Source organism: Cryptotermes secundus, unplaced genomic scaffold (assembly GCF_002891405.2).
Source record: "Cryptotermes secundus unplaced genomic scaffold, Csec_1.0 scaffold202, whole genome shotgun sequence".
Taxonomy (NCBI): domain Eukaryota; kingdom Metazoa; phylum Arthropoda; class Insecta; order Blattodea; family Kalotermitidae; genus Cryptotermes; species Cryptotermes secundus.
The window spans coordinates 34,575-53,809 of NW_019739210.1; the positions used below are offsets into that span (position 1 = coordinate 34,575).

At 37.7% G+C, this 19,235-nt stretch overlaps 2 protein-coding genes across 7 annotated transcripts in view; one reads left to right on the plus strand and one right to left on the minus strand.

Annotated features, from left to right (window-relative positions):
• The first annotated feature begins 964 nt into the window (after positions 1-964).
• LOC111871656 (zinc finger protein 69) lies at positions 965-8,988 on the plus strand. Its single transcript, XM_023864897.2, has 4 exons — positions 965-1,473; positions 1,937-2,187; positions 5,691-6,411; positions 7,996-8,988. Exons 2-3 carry the CDS (start codon positions 2,003-2,005, stop codon positions 6,379-6,381), a joined length of 876 nt encoding a protein of 291 aa, XP_023720665.1. The 5' UTR covers positions 965-1,473; positions 1,937-2,002; the 3' UTR covers positions 6,382-6,411; positions 7,996-8,988.
• Positions 8,989-13,677: 4,689 nt separating this feature from the next.
• LOC111871655 (tripartite motif-containing protein 45) overlaps positions 13,678-19,235 on the minus strand; it is a 73,851-nt gene continuing 68,293 nt past the window's right edge. For all 6 annotated transcript variants that reach the window (XM_033754329.1, XM_023864895.2, XM_033754328.1 and 3 more), the window contains 2 exons: positions 15,821-15,944; positions 13,678-15,196 (listed from right to left, as the gene is read on the minus strand). In XM_033754329.1, coding sequence (XP_033610220.1) covers positions 15,066-15,196; positions 15,821-15,944 — 255 coding nt within the window. In that variant the 3' untranslated portion in view covers positions 13,678-15,065. The remainder of the gene's footprint in view (positions 15,197-15,820; positions 15,945-19,235) is intronic.

Sequence of the window (19,235 nt, forward strand, 5' to 3'; positions counted from 1 at the left end):
TGATGCCCTTGAAGTAACTTCAGAGCTTCACAGGACATGGAAAAAAATATATTGGATTACCATGTCAAGTTCCAAATTTTTTTTTTTTTTTACTACTTTTAACCTTGAAGTAGAGGGGAGGAGTTAATGAGCAGATTATTTTTCTAACAGGTCCTGGGTGCTATATAATAGAAACTGTTACACTTCTAAAGGATTTAGTTCTCAATTACATATACAGACTTTTTTCTCTCAGTTTTATAGACTTCTGCAGCTGTTGCTCCAGTCATTTATTTTTTACATCCTGTTTCTTTCCAGTCCTAAAACAGCATGAGTATCATATGTCTGTACTGAAAATCATACTCAGCAACCCTGTAAAGTGTTATATAACTTCCTCTTCCAGCCCCCTGGTCAAAGGGCAGGGACATTATACTTCTAGAAGTAACTTCTACCTGCTTCTGTAAGATAAACGGTGTGAGCAAATGGCTATTAAAATTCTTTCCCTAACAACAGCTTCCACCTCCTCTGTAAGTGTTTTTACTCCTCCAGTGACAGGGAGGTTCAGTATGTAAAGCATTATATTCTAGTGCATGTAGTTGGTACTGTAGTCAATGGGAGAGAGTTGACATGAAGTATGTGATCATTGAAGAAAACTGAATGATGCACCATGTTAAAGTTTCAGGGGAAGGCTTTACATAGTAGAAAATCTATTTCCTTTCCAAAAATTGGGGGAAATTATTTTAGTAAATACGAGTATGATAGTATAGTGTGTTAAAGGTAAAGGTAAAGTTGTCCCTGTGCTTAACTGATTAACCACTACACTTTGAAGACATTGGGGAGTGGATGTATAAACCCACGTTTTCTTGACCTTCGGCACTAGTTGGAGGTGAATGGTCAGCTTCACACTCCTGCCACTTAACCCCTGTGGAAGTAGCCCGTGGTACCCATTGGATAGGAGGCTTGGTGGGCCCCAGAGCCAGTCTGGATGACATGGAGAAATTAAATTTCTTGCCCCCACAGGGACTCGAACTCCAGCCCCTTTGTCATCCAGCTCGTAGCCATTTGCTATGCTAACTGCGCTATTATGGCCATGGTAGTATACTTTATACCTAGACTATACCAAAGTAAATTTCTGATATCTGTTCTTAGAAGTTGTGGGACATGTAGGCAATTGTGATGCATGCAGTTTATTCAGTATCATGATATAAGCCTAGATGCAGACCACCTTTATATGTAACCACATTTAACCAGTTCCACATTGAAGGCTGCAAACAATATGAATTTCAAAGTGTTCTTATACTCCTGATGTCAACAACAGTATAAGTTTGATTGCAGTGTGGCCATGAGTTTGGAAGTAAGCCAAGGCTTTTGGAACATGAGAAACTTCATAATGATCAATTAACAGTGGAGGAAACGAAGCCATATGCCTGTCATCTCTGCCCAAGGAGATTTTCACATAAAGGCAAGCTGAGTGCACACATCAGAACACACATACAGGTGGGCTCAGTCATAAATCTCAAACATCTTTGTTATTTTGTGATACTCTGTTGAACCTTTCAACAATTTTATGGTTTCGGTAGGAAATATTTACTTCTAGAACATAATTTGATTTTGCAGTAAAGATGTGATATGGACTGGATTCATCTGGCTCAGGATAGGGACCAGTGGCAGGCTGACTTGAGCACAGTAATGAACATTCAGGTTCCATAAAAAGTGGTGGGAAATTCTTGAGTAGCTGAGCAGATGTTGGCTTCACAAGAAGGGCTGGGCTTGACTCAATGGAGGTAGTCAGGAATGGCATTTATTTTAACTAAAATCTGTGGAGCTGAAACTCTTCCATGGGACTTGCTGCTTTTGTATCTGACCACCAAGACTAAAATTTTATGCTACTTTGATGTATTTTTCACTGTATATTTTGTACATTTAGCACAGAGTTACTGAAAACTTGATTATTTTCTAGGAACCAGGCTATGTGTGTAACATTTGTGGAAAACGTTTTCATCGTAAGGATGTCCAGGCAAATCACATGTTCCTGCATTCTGGCCAGAGACCATTCAGTTGTGCACATTGTGGTAAAGCATTTGCATCAAAGTCAAATTTGAGCACCCATCTGGCCACACATCTAACTGATGCCGGTTGTCAGCAAGTTGAGTTTCTGTGCCCTGAATGTGGCAAGAAATTCCGGCATCGCAGTTCCCTCACCCTGCACAGGTGATTTTCCAGGCAGATTTGGCATGCTTAATCATATACTAGACTTAATTGTTTATTGGTCTGTCAGAAAATGACTACTGAAATGCTGTGGACCAGAATATATCCACAGGCTGATAATTTGTTATAGCTTGATGTGTAAGAGCTCAAAGATGTTACCACAGAGATCACAGTTGTCGTTTCCCATCTATGTGATATGATCTTCACAGAAATCACTTCCATTGAAGACCATGTTGACCTTTATCATATGATAATAGGGATGTAAATTGTGATGATTGTCAGCTGGATTTTAACCTTTAAACGACGAAAGACACCGTATGTCGTTGCAGATAGTAAAGGCAGCGGTACGAATGACGCCATGTGGTGTCGCAAAGTCCGCGCGTGTGGACGTTATTTGAAATACATTTTTAANTATTTATGTCAGAACTGTTCCTGTTAAAATATCCCAGTAAAAAAGGATTTGAAAGAAAATACATTACCAGATTTTATAATTTTATTCTGTATGCATATAAAAATTGTCTCTGAGAAAGTTTATAGATTCTTTGAATAAAACAAAATATTATGTATGTACATCGAAGTGTACAGCACTTGCCTGTACACTTCTTGAAATGTTATCCTTCTCATGTTACAGTAGAAGTTTACATTTCTAGGAGGAAATCACAGGTATGCAGGCCAGCTTTGCACTTAGAGCTGTGAAATTTAGTACAGTGGAAGTCCAACATAATGAGTGTAGGCAACACTAGGAAAGTCATTCTATAGCTGATGGCAAGTGCTGCCACTAATAGGTACATGTCTGAGCTCTGCACAGTAGCAAATGACAGATTTGGTGAGTGCAGAACTGTTGTGCCTTAACTGAAGTAGTGGTCAGATACCTCATCACATGGATGGTTGATAAATTCTTTGAACAAATAATCAATATGAAATTTGTGTTGTAAAAAAAAAAACAACAGTCATTACGGGGAATGAAATTTAGGCTTTTCAGTATGACTCTAAGATAAAACATGTAGTGGAAATCTTCAGGTTCACTCAACCCCAAGAAATTATGGATATCAGAATGAAAAGGCATGACAGAATTGATTTGTTTCTTTTACTGCAAAAGGTACTGGACTGAGAGTTTTGTTCCCACCTAGTCAGACTGTCAGCCAGAAGTTTTATGTCCAAGTTTTGGTATATTTTGAGACAGCAGGTTCATTGTGTGGAATCTGGGTTCTCTGATAAGCGGATCCTGCACCAAGAAAATGTGTGTGTCCTCACACATAGTTCTTTCTATCAAGGAGTTCTTGATGACGAATTCATCATGGTCATGAAACACTATGCTCACTGACCATATCCTGGTCCATGTGACATCTTCTCCACAATGAAGAATCATCTCAGGGGATCAAATTTTGAAATCATGGAAGAGATTTAGAATGTTGTGACAGTCTAACTTCTAAATAACTTGCATTAGAATTACTTTTGTCAATGCTTAAACAATGCTGAAGCTCAGGTACAGGTGCAGGATGGAACTACTTTGAAGGTGACCATTGCAGTTCGGAATAAAATTTAATACATTGCTGCATGTGAGTACAGTGTCATTATTTAATTGTCAGGCTCTGGAAGTCAGAGATCATGACAACCTGATCAGACTGTCCTTGTAACTATGGCAGACATTAGGGGCAAACCTAGACAGCTGGTTTGTGCCAGGGACTCGGATTGGTTAACGTGAATCTTGTATGGGTGTGAGCCAAAGGAGGTAATTTTGAGCAATTTCTGTGAAAAAATATAAAGAAGTTTCAAATTACAGGGTTTTCAGACTTTTTCCATCATCCATTCTAAAAACCCAGTATTTCTGATTGTTGTTCATCATCGTCAGAACTATTCAGAATCAATATTAGAATCTACATAGAACCTTGTGCGAGTCCCCCTTGCATGGCCAGACATTTGTATTAAATGTAATGTAAACGTCAAACTTAAAAAAAGGAATTATATTCAGAATCTTTGCCTTTGATTTGTTTTAATTAAAGTTAATAAATAAAAATGTTAAATGTAAATGACTGAAATTATGGATCAGTGGACAGTTATTTCATTTTTTTAACAAGAGGTTCTTGGGAGTGATTAATGGCTTACTTCACTTTAATACAACACAGACTGCATATAAAACGATGTCTCCAACAATTCTTTGTTGGCACAGGAATATCTACCAAGTTGTTACCTAGCAGTGGTAGGGGTATAGACAGACCACAGATTGTCCTTTGATAAGACATGGACCAGACAGAAATGATGCGTCCAACAATTCTTCTGTTGTTGTGTGTGTTCATTGACATGGGAATGTGTTTACTAAACTGTTGCCAAGCACTGAAAGGAAGGATACACTTAACTGAGCCATTGCCTTGCAACAATAGAAGGGGTACACATTCCAGCACATATGACTGATAGGAAGGATTTATAAGAAGCACACTGTTGAGATGGGAGAGATTTATGAAGAAGCACTGTTGAGATGGGCTCAGTTGCCATGGTATACATACCAAGTTTCGTAAAGATTGGTTCAGGCATTCAAAAATTGATCGAGGGTTACACAGACAGGATGGTAAAAGGTCAAAAAAGGTAGAGCTATCTCTTTAAGAGGCAGTGGAGGGCCGTAGGGTTATAAAACATCAAGGCTTCCATGTTTTCTAGACAGGTGGCTTATAGTTGAAGGTGAGCTTGTCAGCCTTATGTACCGGCCACCCTTTACCCCCAGAAAAATTCCTGGTACTCATTTCTGTTAGAGGCTGAGTTGACCTGAGGGCCATAGTGCAACTGGAAGATTACGTAAATTGAAAAATCCAGTGACATCATTCGGAATCAAACCCTCGATCTTCTGGCTTTTAGCACAGTTCTTTACCCAATTATGCTACCGCGATGAAGCAAGCAATAATTTACATACATTTTCTACTCCATTTATGCAGCCTCTTAAATTTTGGTTGTAGGACTTCACTCTATATATCAATAGACAGGGTTCCATTGCAATATCTGATATAGGCTGGCCAAAAATAAAGAGAGAAGTTTGTTTCACGATCCTTGTGTTCCAGTTCTTAGCAGTCATCCACATGAATGCTGTTGCAGTAATGAAACACACAACCAGTAAAGGTTAAGAATTAATTTAAATTAGTCTTCAGTAAAATTACAGTGTATAAGTGTTTGTCTTAAAAATAGGTAGATGTTTCTCAGTTTAACGAATCCAGTTTGGATATATATGGGTTTTCGGTGATGAAGTAGTACTTTGTCGTCACGTTGTGATTTTAAGATATAAATAATACAGTTCTTGCACTCTTTTAGAATCATTCTCCAGAAAGTGAATTTCCATAGAAATTATATGGTATGAAATAAAAGCTTGTTGTTTCTGATCTTTCCATTTGTTTTACTTGTATCTTTTATCTGCATTGTATTGAATTCCAGTAAGAGCCTGTGACCTGATTCATGGAATGGCTGAACCACCCTCATATAATATAGTTTTAACCATTTTCATCTAATTTATTTGGTTACAGAAAGGCACATACTGGCCAATTTAATCATGCATGTGCTACTTGTGGGAAGAAATTTATGAAGAAGAGTCATTATGAAGGTCACATGCGTAGCCATGACTCTGAACGTCCATTTCAGTGTCCAACTTGTGGTAAGGGGTATAAAGAACGTAAACATTGTCGTGAGCATGTTCGAAGGTTACATCCAAATGACTTCAATTTGGTAACCTTATTTGCTTCCATCACAAGTGAAGATGCTCAGGTAGCTGATATGCTTTGCTCTGAGCAGGCAGTGACAACACTACAGTTACAGAACCCTACTGACCAACATTCTTCTAGTCTTCAACAGAATTCAGAGCAGCATCAATCAGCTTCTGATCTTCACTCAGATTTCATGCTGGAACAGCAATCTGCCACTGCTGTTAATCAGACCTCATTGGTGGTGAATGAATGTACTTTACCTTCTCCTGGCCTGCATCTCTTTCCAGCTGTAGCCCTGTCAAACCTGGACCCCATTTTACAGGAGATAGGTCAGATACACACTCAGCAAACCCAGTTCTTGAGCTCAGCAGTGGATGAAAGACAAGGTGTAACAGCAGCAGAGAGTGTCGAACGCAATGTTCAGTGTCAGGCAGTAGTGGCAAATACTAGCACAACACTGGCAGTTTTGTCAAGTGAGGACACATCAGTATTATCTCAGGGATTGGAGCCATAATCTACAAACAGGAACTTAGTACTGAAACAGGTAAGCAATAGGTCACTTGATATTATTGTATCAGGTGTGAGATTGTGTAGCATTAATTAATTTTTGAAGTCTGTAGATAAGCAGTTCTGCAGTCATGTAGGTTGTAAGATGTTATAGAGTTTCTCTCTTTCAGTCCTATGTTTCTATCTTAACCCTTCACAGAGAAAGATTAGAGATACGTACAGCATGTAGTAGTAGGTAGTAGTAGAATGGGGTAATGGATGTATAGATCCACATAGTGAAGGTGTTCCATATCAAATTTCAACAAAAGTTATGGAAATGTTTGTGGGATATATGGAAAAGTCCATTTATGGCCTTACACAAACTAGTCTTTCTTATGGGTCAGTATGCTGGAAACTGCCATTGTGCACAAATTTCTTGTAAAAAAATTTCACGTATTGAATTTGAACAAAATCTGTGAAACATTTTGTGGAATATATGCAAACATCCATTTATGGCCTTATGTGAACCAGGCTTTATTATGGATTTGTGATGAATAAGGGTTCTGAACAAATTGCATTTTTATATTTTATTATAACTTTTTATATTTTTAGCTATGAAATTTCACAGATTTCATAGATGTGATTTACGATTTATTTTGTTGCTCAAGTGATTACATTGTAGCAGCCACTTTGACTGTAGTCTGTAGATCAGCAGTTTTGCAATCTTTTCACATAAGAATAACTTTGTTGATTTTCAAGATAAAACATTCTTAATTATACAAAAAAGAAGGTATTTTAATGCATTTTAACTTGCATTGCATACGGAAAATAATATCAGTCAGATGTCGTCCTTGCTGGACACACATTTGGAGCATCTCCTCAAAATTCTGCATCACATTCTCCAACATGTCTTCCGGCACAGCTATGATTTCTTGACAAATGGAAAGTTTCAGCTCTTGGGTCGTTCGTGGTCTGTTCATGTACACTCTTGCCTTGAGGTATCCCCACAAACCGATAGATCAGGGGAGCGTGGGGGCAAGAAACATCACCGAAACAGAAGATCGCATGTTGGGAGAACATGCATTGAACAGCTTCCATCGATGCTCTTGCTGTATGAGCTGTGGCACCATCCTGTTGGAACCACATGTGTCTCATGTTTACCCGATGCCTTAGGAGTTCTGGATGCAGGAAGCCGTTTAACATGTCAACATAGCACACTGAAGTCACTGTAACTGCAGTTTCCCCTCTTCAAAAAGGTAAGGACGAACGATCCCTAACTTAGAAATACTGCACCGCACTGTCACTTTTGAGCTGTGGAGAGGTATTTGGTGTACCTCTTATGGGTGAAACTTTCCATTCGTCAAGGAATCGCAGCTCTTCCGGAAGACGTGTTGGAGGATGTGATGCAGAATTTTGAGGAGAGGCTCCAAATGTGTCCAGCAAGAAGGACATCATCTGTCCGACGTTATTTTCTGTATGTAATGTAAGTTAAAAATGCATTAAAATACCTTCTTTTTTGTATAATTAAGAAGGTTTTATCTTGAAAATCAACAAAGTTATTCTTATGTGAAAAATATGTGTTTCCTCTGATCCACTCTGTATTAATATTTCCAGTATGAGGACTTGTTCTCTGTTGTTTCAGCTTTCAAGGTACAGTGAAGATGGAGGCAGTATGTTGCTCCAGGACAGCAGTAACCATCTACCAGACTACATAGCATCATGTTCCAGGAAACAGTACCTTCAACTGTTGTGTTAACAGACAGGAAACTAAAATATCCTTTTTGGATATTTACATAAAAGAAGTTGAACAGTATCAGAGCTTGGCTTGAACGTTTGCTTCATAAGCCTCTTAAATGCCTTGCACAAGAAATAGTCGCCATGTAGCCAGTAATTTCTGTCACTGGTATCTTCAATTAAGTTTATGATGGCACGCTTAATCCCGAGTTCAGATTTTTCAGAAGAGTCTCTGTTCTGTTTGAATGGACATGTGAACAGAAAACAGTGGATAGCAGAGCACTAGAAATTTACGTCTTATATGCAGAGTTCATCTCCACGAAGTACAAGTTGATGTTTGGTGTCCCCTGAGTGCAAGGAAGATTGTGGGCTCTGTATTTGATGCACCTACATTCAATTCTGAGAGATGTCTACTGTAAGGGACCAGTAACCCACTATACATTGTTACAGCTGCAGCCACCCAAGCAAGAAAGACAGCAAACAACCTATGGAGTGAGTATGGATGGCAGAAAAACCATGCCCCTGCACAGTTACCAAATATCCTTCTTGTATGTTCTTCATATCATTTGGAACAGAATATGTATTTACCTCAGCATGGAGCTGTTTCTGGGTCCTTTGAATTTTTTCTGTCTTTGCAATCCAAGTATGATTTGCAATGTATCTTTCATATGTCTTTCTGAATGGGGAAAATTGCTGATATGCTGTATATGATGAAAAGTCTAAGACAGGATACAGTCCCTCTTCATAATGTTGGGAGAATACCTTGATTTGGCCATGATTGCTTGGTTCCCAGTCCCTTCCAGCCATCCTACCATGTGATGCTGTATAGTCTGAAATACTGATAATGGTATAAAATAAATCCCAAGCTAGAACAAACCAGGAGTTTGTTCCATTAATTCTATACATTTCTTTCTTACTTTGTTTTGTTCATATTCTCTTCCTTCATAAGATTCCTTCTCCATGCCTAGACATTCATCTGAAATAAATAATCAGTTTATTGTCAATGTGTACAAAATATTGTCAGCATTGTGTTATTAGAGATGGTGAAGATATATTGCTGCTGCCAGTGTTGATGATGATTGTAATAACAACTCAGGAAACTGGGAAAGGTAATTGATGGTGGCGGGTATAAATTTACATATGTTTCAGATTTCCATACAGGAAACATAATTTGCACAATTTATGGAAAACCAACCCTCCCTGAAAACACAAAATTGCTGTCTTAATGAATGCAGCTACGTGTTTTGCAAGACTCAGTATCTGAAAATGCTTGTGCCACAAAATACTCCAAGGTTAAAACTGAGATAATGCAAGAGTGCTACATTGGAGGAAGTGACATAAATGTACATAGATGGCAATGTTGCATCTGGTGCCATTTGATAAAAACTTGAAAATTTAAAGCACATGGGTCTCAGGCATAATGTGAGCCTTGCCAGCTTATGTAGGGAGCTGCTTTTGTGATTGTTATGTTTGTCATTTGTTAGTGAAGTGTGAAGGTTGTACTGTGAACTTTGAATATCAAATATCAGTGAGACAGTGAGAACAGGTGCAAGCAGACTAATGTTGGAAATAAACTCAGCTGTATGAGAGCAGGGAAGGAAGGGGGACAAGTCTACATGGGAAATCAGTGGAGAGGGAGAGGGAAAGGGTCTGGGACAAGAGCAAGGTTAGCACAGGTATTGGATATTGTGTCGGGGGAGAAAGGCAAGGTTAATGGGAGGGCATTAACCCTTAAGCTCGGGGGTTGCTATGTGAGTCGGTCATGGAATGTGTGGCCTTGTGGATCTGGCATCATGTCCCGGGGTGGGGGTTTATGGAACAGATGAGAGGCTTCCATGACTTGTTGAGACCCCCCCCCCCTCTGTTCATATTGTCGGGATGGAGTTCAATCTCAATGGCTTCCCTAATGATGCAATCCATATATTGGGTCATGGTGGCGAGGATGGAGGTATTCTGAAGCTGAATGCGGTATCCCAAATCAATGCCATGTTCAGCTACAGCTGAGTTGTCCCGATGTTCGAGACGGATGTGCCGCTGATGCTCCTTCAACACGCTGCTCAAAAAATTCCAAATAACCATACATAATACACCACTGTTATACAACAACAACATAGCATAATGATGACACACAAAACATCAGAGACAGTATGTTGAAATGGGAGTAGCAGCATCAACACACTATTAACTAATATGAGAGATACATTCATGCCCACAAAGTGTGCTAAACACCAAGTGTTTCATAATGACCTTTATCTTGAACCAGCTAATAATCTCATTAAATTAAAACATCCATTATTACAATACAATTTAAGTCACTTGACACCCATATATTTCTTAATATTAAGAATATTCAGATAATTATTCATTTTACCTTATCCTGTACATGTTAAGATGAAACACTGTTGGAACTGGATCAGTTTTCCAATGAAAATTTATATATGCAATTCTTTAATTTATCTCGTATATGTTAAAATAATTTGATGGTCAGTAATGATCGGAACATGTCGTATCTTAAAAGTAAAGTCTAATTAGTTGGTATTTGCAGATATACCACCTAGAATTTGTTGTGTAGATGGTCAGCAATTATCATAAAATTACTAGCACATAATGTGATGCAAAAACTAGGGATTCCTCTCTAACCATTTGACCACATTTGACTGCCAGGCTACAACATAGAACTACCTGGCAGATATGCAGGTAAATGGATAAGCCTACAATACTTCAAGTGACAGCATATACAGATTACATGAAAGCCTGTTCTTTTGACCATGTCACACTTGATGCCATCATTTGACACAAACGCTGTACTAGCTGAGTAAACATGAACTGAGGCCATGCCATAGCTCAAGGGGTTAGTCGCTGGCTTCCCACCACGACAGTCCAGGTTCGATCCCGGTCTGGTCAAGTGGGATTTGTGGTGGACAAAATGGCGCTGGGGCAGGTTTTCTCCAAGTACTTCGGTTTCCCCTGCCAATCTTCATTCCACCAATTGCTCCACAATCACCCTCACCTATCATCTGGGGCTGGTACAATAGGCCAGAAGTGGCCACAGTACAAAGGACTTAGTCCCACCCCACTAGCAATAAAAAAAAACACGAACTGATCTCTTCAGCTGTGACAGTTTGAACACAAGTTCCCTGAGCTGATCTAAACAGTTCACAGCATGCAAAGGGTTAAGCAATCATCTCCATCCACCTGGCACATCCTACCTCTTAGTTCTGAATATTCTTCTCAGCACTGTATTTCCAGACACCCTTAATCTATGTTCTTCCCATAAGGTGGACAATTAAGTTACACCTATAGAAAATAACAGCTAAATATACGGTTTTATATATATGGTATTAAACCTTGAAGTTTAAATAGGAGGTGGGGGACAAAGTTTCTAACTTCTCCATATTTAATCTGACAGAAATTTCTTTGTGAATATATTTGTGGTTTATTTATTATCGTTTCATTATATTTGAACTTTTGTCACTTTTCAATGGATTTATTACCTACCTTGAGGGGCACATGGTAGCGTAATTGGTTGAGGCACTGTACTAGAAACCGGAAGGTCTCAGGTTCAATTCCTGATGAGGTTATTGGATTTTACAATTCATCTAATCCTTTCATCTGCACTACAGCCCTGGGGTCAACTCAGCCTCTAATAGAAATGAGTACCAGGAACCATCCTGGGGGTAAAGGGCAGCCAGTACCTAAGGCTGACAACCTCGCCACCATCTGTAAGCCGATGGTCTAGAAAATGTGGAGCCCTGACATCCCACAACTCTATGGGCTTCTACAGCCTGTTACAGGGATAGCTTTACTCTCTTTTTTTTTCCCCCTACCTACAATAGGTCCCATCCTTTATGTCGTAGCAGATCTTCACAGAATATGCAACTCTTGTTATGGCTCTTTTCCTTTTTGTATAATCTAAGTAAGTGGCATGGTGGCTACATATAATTTATATTTAGTTTTCAGTTTGATGGTGATAGCTAATGAATTAGAATGGGAAATTTTATATGAACATAAACACACTTACAGATATTATGTGTAACATTTTATTGAGAGTTACGAACATGATGATAATGTAAATCTTTACAGTTATATCAAATAAATTAATGGTGAGAGTCTGTACTGAGGACAGCTATGCATATATACTGATCACCAATTAACTGTTATTAATTCACAGTTCTTACTAACTAAATAGCACAGAGACCTTCTTGAGAAACTAACACTTTTTCAGATTGTCAAGAAATTCCAGGTATTTTAGGAAACCAAAAGGTTCATTACCATGTTCACAAGAGCTGCCATGCCAGACAAATCCAGTCCATATGCTTCCATTCCACTTCTATAAGATCCATTTCAATATTATTCTCCATTTTATGGCCATGTTTTTATAGAAGTCCCTATCCTTCTGGGTTTACTACCAGGACTATACATGCAATTCTATTCTCTCCAATACATGCTACCTGTTCTGCCTACTTCATCATCTTCAATTTGGTTATCTTGATGATATCTGGAGAAGAACACAAATTATGAAGCTTTTTGTTATGCAGTTTTCTCCAGCCTCCTGTTATGTACTCCCTCTGGGGTTCACGTATTCTCAGCACCCTATTCTCAGATACCATCATCTGTATTGTTTCCTCATTCATACATACATACAAAACAACAGTTAAAATTATAGTTCTGTATATTTCATTCTTTATGTTTCTAGATGGAAGATGAGACAGTTTCACAGGATCCAATAGCTATCTTCTTCTTAAGATTTTGTCCTGCATTCTTCTGATGACATAACATATGTTAGTTTTTGTTGCATTAATTTCTAGAGCTTGTGTAGAATAGAACTTCAGTGTTTTTCTTTATGGTATCTATATTTTCTACCCATATATTAACATCAGCACAAATATGAAGCTTGTGTGTCCCTTTCAATTTAAATCACACCTGGTTTTCTTTGACCTTCCTAATGGCATGTTCTTAAGAAATTTCAAAAGTAATAATGATAGAGCATCTCCTTGTTTTCAGGCAAATCTGAACGTGAAATGTATTAGACAAATTTTCACCTGTATGAACTTACTTTAGGTGTAAACACATTTTAAATAGCCTAACTAATTTTATGTATGTACAAATTCAATGAGAATATTGTACATGACATCTCTCCTAACTATATCATGGGCCATCTTGAAGTGTATTCTGTTTCATTCCACTTTGATTTGTTCTCCAGTATATATGTTGAAAGCAGAAAATGCAATCACTAATCAAAATCCACACTGATGATCCCCACTAATTTCATCTAATCAGGGGTGTACCTTGATATATAATATTGGGTAAAATTTTGTATGCTGTTGACAACCATGATAAACCACAACAAATACTCTAATAAACAGGCACAATAGGTAACATACAGTTTTTTTTTAATTCACTTAGTGGGGGGTGGAGTCCAACTGGGTCCACTTGGCACGGATGCCACTGATCGGCCTATTGTAGCCTGCCCTGGGTGATTATGATGATGGAGAATTTGGTGGAATGAAAATTGGCAGGGGAAACCAAAGTACTTGGAGAAAACATGCCGCAGCGCCACTTTGTCCACCACAAATCCCACTTGACCAGACCCAGGATCGAACCTGGGCCTCTGCGGTGGGAAGCAAGCGACTAACTGCTTGAGCTATGGCACGGCCTTACATACAGTACTTACTAGACTCACCATGTAGATTGAAGCATTGGAACAAGGGTTGGTGGTGATATATTCTTTCCAGAACTTTTTGTATATTGTGTGGTTTGTTGATATTTTACCTTATTAGTGATGCAACACTATATGATGGTATCACAAACAAAGATAACCAAAGGAAGATGTAATGAGATAAATTACAAGACAAGAACCGGAAGTGGTTCAGAAAATACCTCACCTGGATGAATATGTCTTTATATAAATATAAAAGCAAAACTTGCAAAGAATAGAAAGAAAAGCATAAATACTAATACACAATTACAGTCATGTTACCATGCATATAAATACATAAACAATATATAGTCCCACAGTGAATCAGAAAACAACACACTGCTTCCTACCAACAGCACTTAATCAGGACCAAAGGCAAGACCTGCATTTTACTTCCACTGATTTTACTTTCAAAGAACAACATAAATATCAATAGTAATCACAACAGTTAATAAAATGAAACAAGACAGTTTGTACTGGCAGAAATAAACTGTGAGCATAATGCTAACCAACACAGTGTTTACAGATGTTCCTATTTGTATTTTCTCATATATGTACTATATGGATTACTGAAGACTTTGAGAAGGGTTCTGCATTTTGATATAGCTCTCACATTAGGCTTCACCTCTGACACACTGCCTAATGCAAGAGTTATATAACAGCTGTGAAGACCCCTTCCAAAAACTTCTAACTCTGAAGATGGCTACTGGAAGGTCTGCCAAAACACTGAAACACCCTCAGCATTCAACATGCCCTAGTCCTCAAAGCTAAAGCTACACAAACAAGAATTTTTATTTTCTATTTCATTATGGAGAACGTTTCTAACCATCACCCATATTAAACTCTCAAAACTGTTGTATTCTTCATTGACATTTCGGACCTTAGCATTTGAAAGTATTTGGTTTCTTTCCTAAGAACATCTGTAATGTCCTGATACTCTATTACATCATACAATATATGGGGACAGAGTTCTTTTCATACATTGGCTTCATTTCCTGAGGTATCTAAATAAGAAATAATACAAAACATTTCTTTCATGAAATAATAAGGTAAATTCTCCCTCTGCCTTCCTACTGTCTTTCTTACCCATGGTAACAATGTGGTCTTGGAGTTACAGTCAGAAAGGACTGAGAGGGGATTATTATTTCTTTCTCCCCATGCTGTTTCTTGAAATATCAGAGAACTGCCTGTTATGAGGCTGTCAGGTAGGGATGCAGAAAGGCAGGTACTCTTGAGTAGCAGGTAAATGATAGGAATTAAATGCTCAGTGGCAGGATTGGTCAAAGAGTGAACTGATAGACTGACAAGTTAGAACGGCCACACTCTGAATTCCTGAGAATGTTGCCACAGCATGACCAATGACGCTGACCAGGGTGGCCAACATGCCCGTGACCACAACCTCGATAACCACCTGAAAGTAAATTTTCTTTCATATGTAACATTAATTAACAGAGACATAAATACAATTCATGAAAAGAAACTGCTGCACTTGGTATAATTAAACATGATATAATACAAAATAAAAGTATTCTATTTTAAAATTCATTATTCCTTTTCATACTGAATTCTCTTCACAGAGTAAGTGACTTATTTTTATCCATGTAGTTTTATAGTTAAGAGTATTATCTAAAAAAATTACTACCAGGAATCTTCCTCGGGCAAAGGGAGGATAGTGCATAAGACTGACAACCTCACTGCCATCTGGGAGCCAACTCTTTAGAAAATGTGAGAGCCTCAATGTCTCATAACCCTATGGGTCTCCACAGCCTGTTAGAGGACTAGCTTTACAGTTATATAATAATTTCAAGGTTACTTCTTATGTATGACCATCATCACTTATCACAATGTTCGAAAATAGGTGACTTCAGCAGCACTGTCAGTTATGTACTTTAATTAAACATATGTGGTGTTTATATACATGTAGATCTAGAAATTCAGATGGGAGAAGCTTAATTTAATTTAATTTAAATAAAATACCACAAGAAAGTTACATTTTTATACACATAATATGAGCTTCAGTTCAAGTTGGCCTCACCTGGCATCCTGCCTCCACAGCCACAAGTAGCTTCTTTACTGCCTCCACTAGAACAGAAGCTGCAGCAGTGGAAAGTGCCATGGTGGGTACGCATGGTCCGCACACGCACATGGAATGGACTACCCTGTTGTACACATTTCCAATACTTCATTTGTTACAATCATGAGAAATGGTATCTTATTGTGGGGTGGGGATAGGGTAAGTAAAAGCATTTTTAAATTGCAAAAGCGGGTATTAGTAGTGGCACATCATGTAGACAAATTTTTAAAGATTACAATGTTTTAACATTGCCTTCTCTGTATATATTGGAGGTGACATGCTTTATCAAAAAATACAAGGCTTTTATGGCAATAAATTCAGACATTCATAATTATAACACACGAAGAAAATTAAATTTTCATGTACAGCACTGTAATACAGCTCTTTTTAAGAGGAGTGTGATAAATATGGAAATTAGTTTGTATAATAAGGTCCCCAATCAAATAAAACAAAGGGAAAATTTTAACTCATTTAAAAACGAATTAAAATCTTTTTTGCTGAAACATTCCTTTTATTCTGTAGATGAATTTATGTCTTTTGATTCATCAGGTGTGTAAATGTAATATGTAGCTGATTAATTTGTTGTATTTGTGTAAAGACAATGAAATTAATGGTAACTAGATCTAGATAATATTATTCAAATGACAAACCCTCCATATTAGGGTGGTACAGTGTATACTGTAAAGATATGCACGAGAATTAGATGTAAAACTGACAATTTCCCTATCCAAATGGTTGTAATACCTGTATGTATGGATTGTTGAATGATAATAAAATGAAATGAAATGAAGGAAAGGAGCACAAAGCACAGGAACAAAATGGAAGGGAAATTAAATTAACAATAAACTCCAGGTGACAATGTTGTCTCTTGCATTGATAATATATTGTCATATGTGAGGGTGACTATAGATGGGGTTTGGATTGGTAAACGGATGTATTGAAAACTTACAAATCCTAACTAGATGTAACTATATCACTGTTGCTAATTCACACACTCTGCAGTTCACTACAGCATGCATTATAACTTATGAGTCTGCTTTATCTCCACCAGTTGTTGCCTAATCATGGATCCAACAGTGTTCTCTGCTTACGCACTCACAGTCTTATGGGCTGGCAACTGTCTTACTACTAACTTCTACTCTACTAGCTGCTGTCCCAAGACTTACGACTCTCTTGTAATCACAGCTGCTGCTTGTTATATAGCATTGGCAAGGGCTGCATAGAAACCACCTCTCAAAGTTATTCTACTGTTGCATCATGTAGCTATCACATGGCGCATGAAGAGAACACAACTTCCCAGTTACTCCATTGTTGTGTGTTACGAATCTGATGCCTACCCTAGTGCTTGCAGAGCCGTTCCCTAGCAAAGACTGTCTCTGGTGGCTTCACAGTTCTTGCTTAAGCAAATATGCCACAATATAATGTAGATTAATTATCAATAAGACAGCAGTTAATTGCTTAATACATTATTAATTAATTAAATTAATTGTTCCATAAATTAATGTTTATAACTAACAAAGAGACCTGCAGTTCTCTGGTTCTTCATTGTAATCCTTTTGGTTGTGTGTTTACTTACAGTACAGGCAGCCACAATTTGATTCCCAATGAGGCAATTTTTTTAATCACTATATCCATAATGGCTTTGAAAGCTATGAATGACTGACCTCCTACCCTCTATAGCTACATATGAGAATAATGAAAGACTGAAAGATGAAAGATAAATGAAAACAAATATTAATACACACACTTACAGAAAAACAAGATTTAGGAAAATCTCTGAAAAGACAAACAAATTGATGGACCATAAAGCTTCAAGCCAGAATAAATCAGAGTACTGATGAAGGTTCTCACTATGAAGTAAATGAAAATGTAATCAATTTTAGGTATTAGTAAGCAGCAAACTACTTAGACGTGTGTGCGCCTGACTGTACAATTTGACTATTTTGCTTTGCATACAGTGAATTACAATAATACACCATAAAGAACAGCTTGGCAAATTGTAGTACCAACATTGAAAATACTTGGGAGAGAGGATCATTTATTTACTGTTTAAAATTGTGGAATAATAGATACAACAAAAAGGCAGAAATGTTATTTGATGATAATATTATTACGCTTTAATTAATTATTTCCAGTATTATCCATTCAGTTTTCTTTAACATTTTGCCTTAGTATTATGGGTGAACTAAAACTAATCATCAGCAGAAATAAGCAGCAAACAGAGGAAATTATATAATGGGAACTTTGTGAATAATCTCTTCTTCTTGTATAAATAAAGCAAGACTGGACATGAAACCCAGGTCAGAACATGACACTTTAATGAGCAAACCATTTGGTAAGGGGAAATCTGGAATAGTGATGGAGAAATGGGAAGATAATATTAAAATCAATTTTATGGAAACAGTTTATAGTAACAAGGATTTGGCTGTCATGGCCCAATGTTAGGATTATTTTAGCGCTGTTTCAGTATCAAAGAGGCAGAAAATATATTTTTTTTTACTCAGTTACAAATGAAAGAAAAAAATTGAATTAAATTAAATTAAAAAGATATAATGGAAATACAGTAGGTGCCAAACTTACAGTACTGAAATGAAAAGACATCCTGTTCATACCTCTGTCTATTCATATGAAGGTCCCTTGCATGACAGAACCTTCTCAAATCCTGAAGAAATGGTCCAATCAGCATGTCCCTGTAGCGTTCTTGGGTGACGGTAAGAGCATTGCCTTCCTCATCCTCAATGAAATAGAGGCCTAATATACCATGTGCTGAGACGGCACACCATATCGTTACACGTGTACTATGTAGCAGTTTCTGGACGATAACATCTGGCCACTCAAAACCAAGGAAGGGAGTTGCCTGGCGACCACTTCCGTATGAACGGAAATAATACTCAAATATGAATACTTTTTCCTTTATCGAGAGACCCTTTCCAACATCTGCACTACACAACTTCCTTTTCACTATTGGGAACACGTGCGGCTGGAGATATACCTCGTCAACAAACGCACATACACATTCGAGATGCGCGAGTTTCAGTACTGCATTTTTGGCGCATACTTTATAAGAAAGAATTAAAAATATGAAGTACATGTTATATAATCATACAGTACAATGACCCTTTGATTTATGATGCTACTGATTACAGACATTTTAATTACTGATCCACCACTCACAGGGTCCCGTAGGTTCTATTATTGATATGTTTACTTCATCTTTGACTGCCAAATTTTCTTTCATCAGAGTGCAGCTCCTGCTAACCAGGATGACATATTTGATCCAGCCTGTGGACCAGCAAGTTACTGCAAATTTCAAGAGGCTTATACACCAAAAACTTTTTCCACAGATATCATGAAGCAATGTCAATTGACTATGGCA

Coding starts and splice junctions, on each gene's coding strand:
- LOC111871656 (XM_023864897.2), top strand. CDS start 2,003: ATGTTCCTGCATTCTGGCCAGAGACCATTCAGTTGTGCACATTGTGGT. Junction 2,188..5,690: donor AGTTCCCTCACCCTGCACAG/GTGATTTTCCAG, acceptor ATTTGGTTACAG/AAAGGCACATACTGGCCAAT.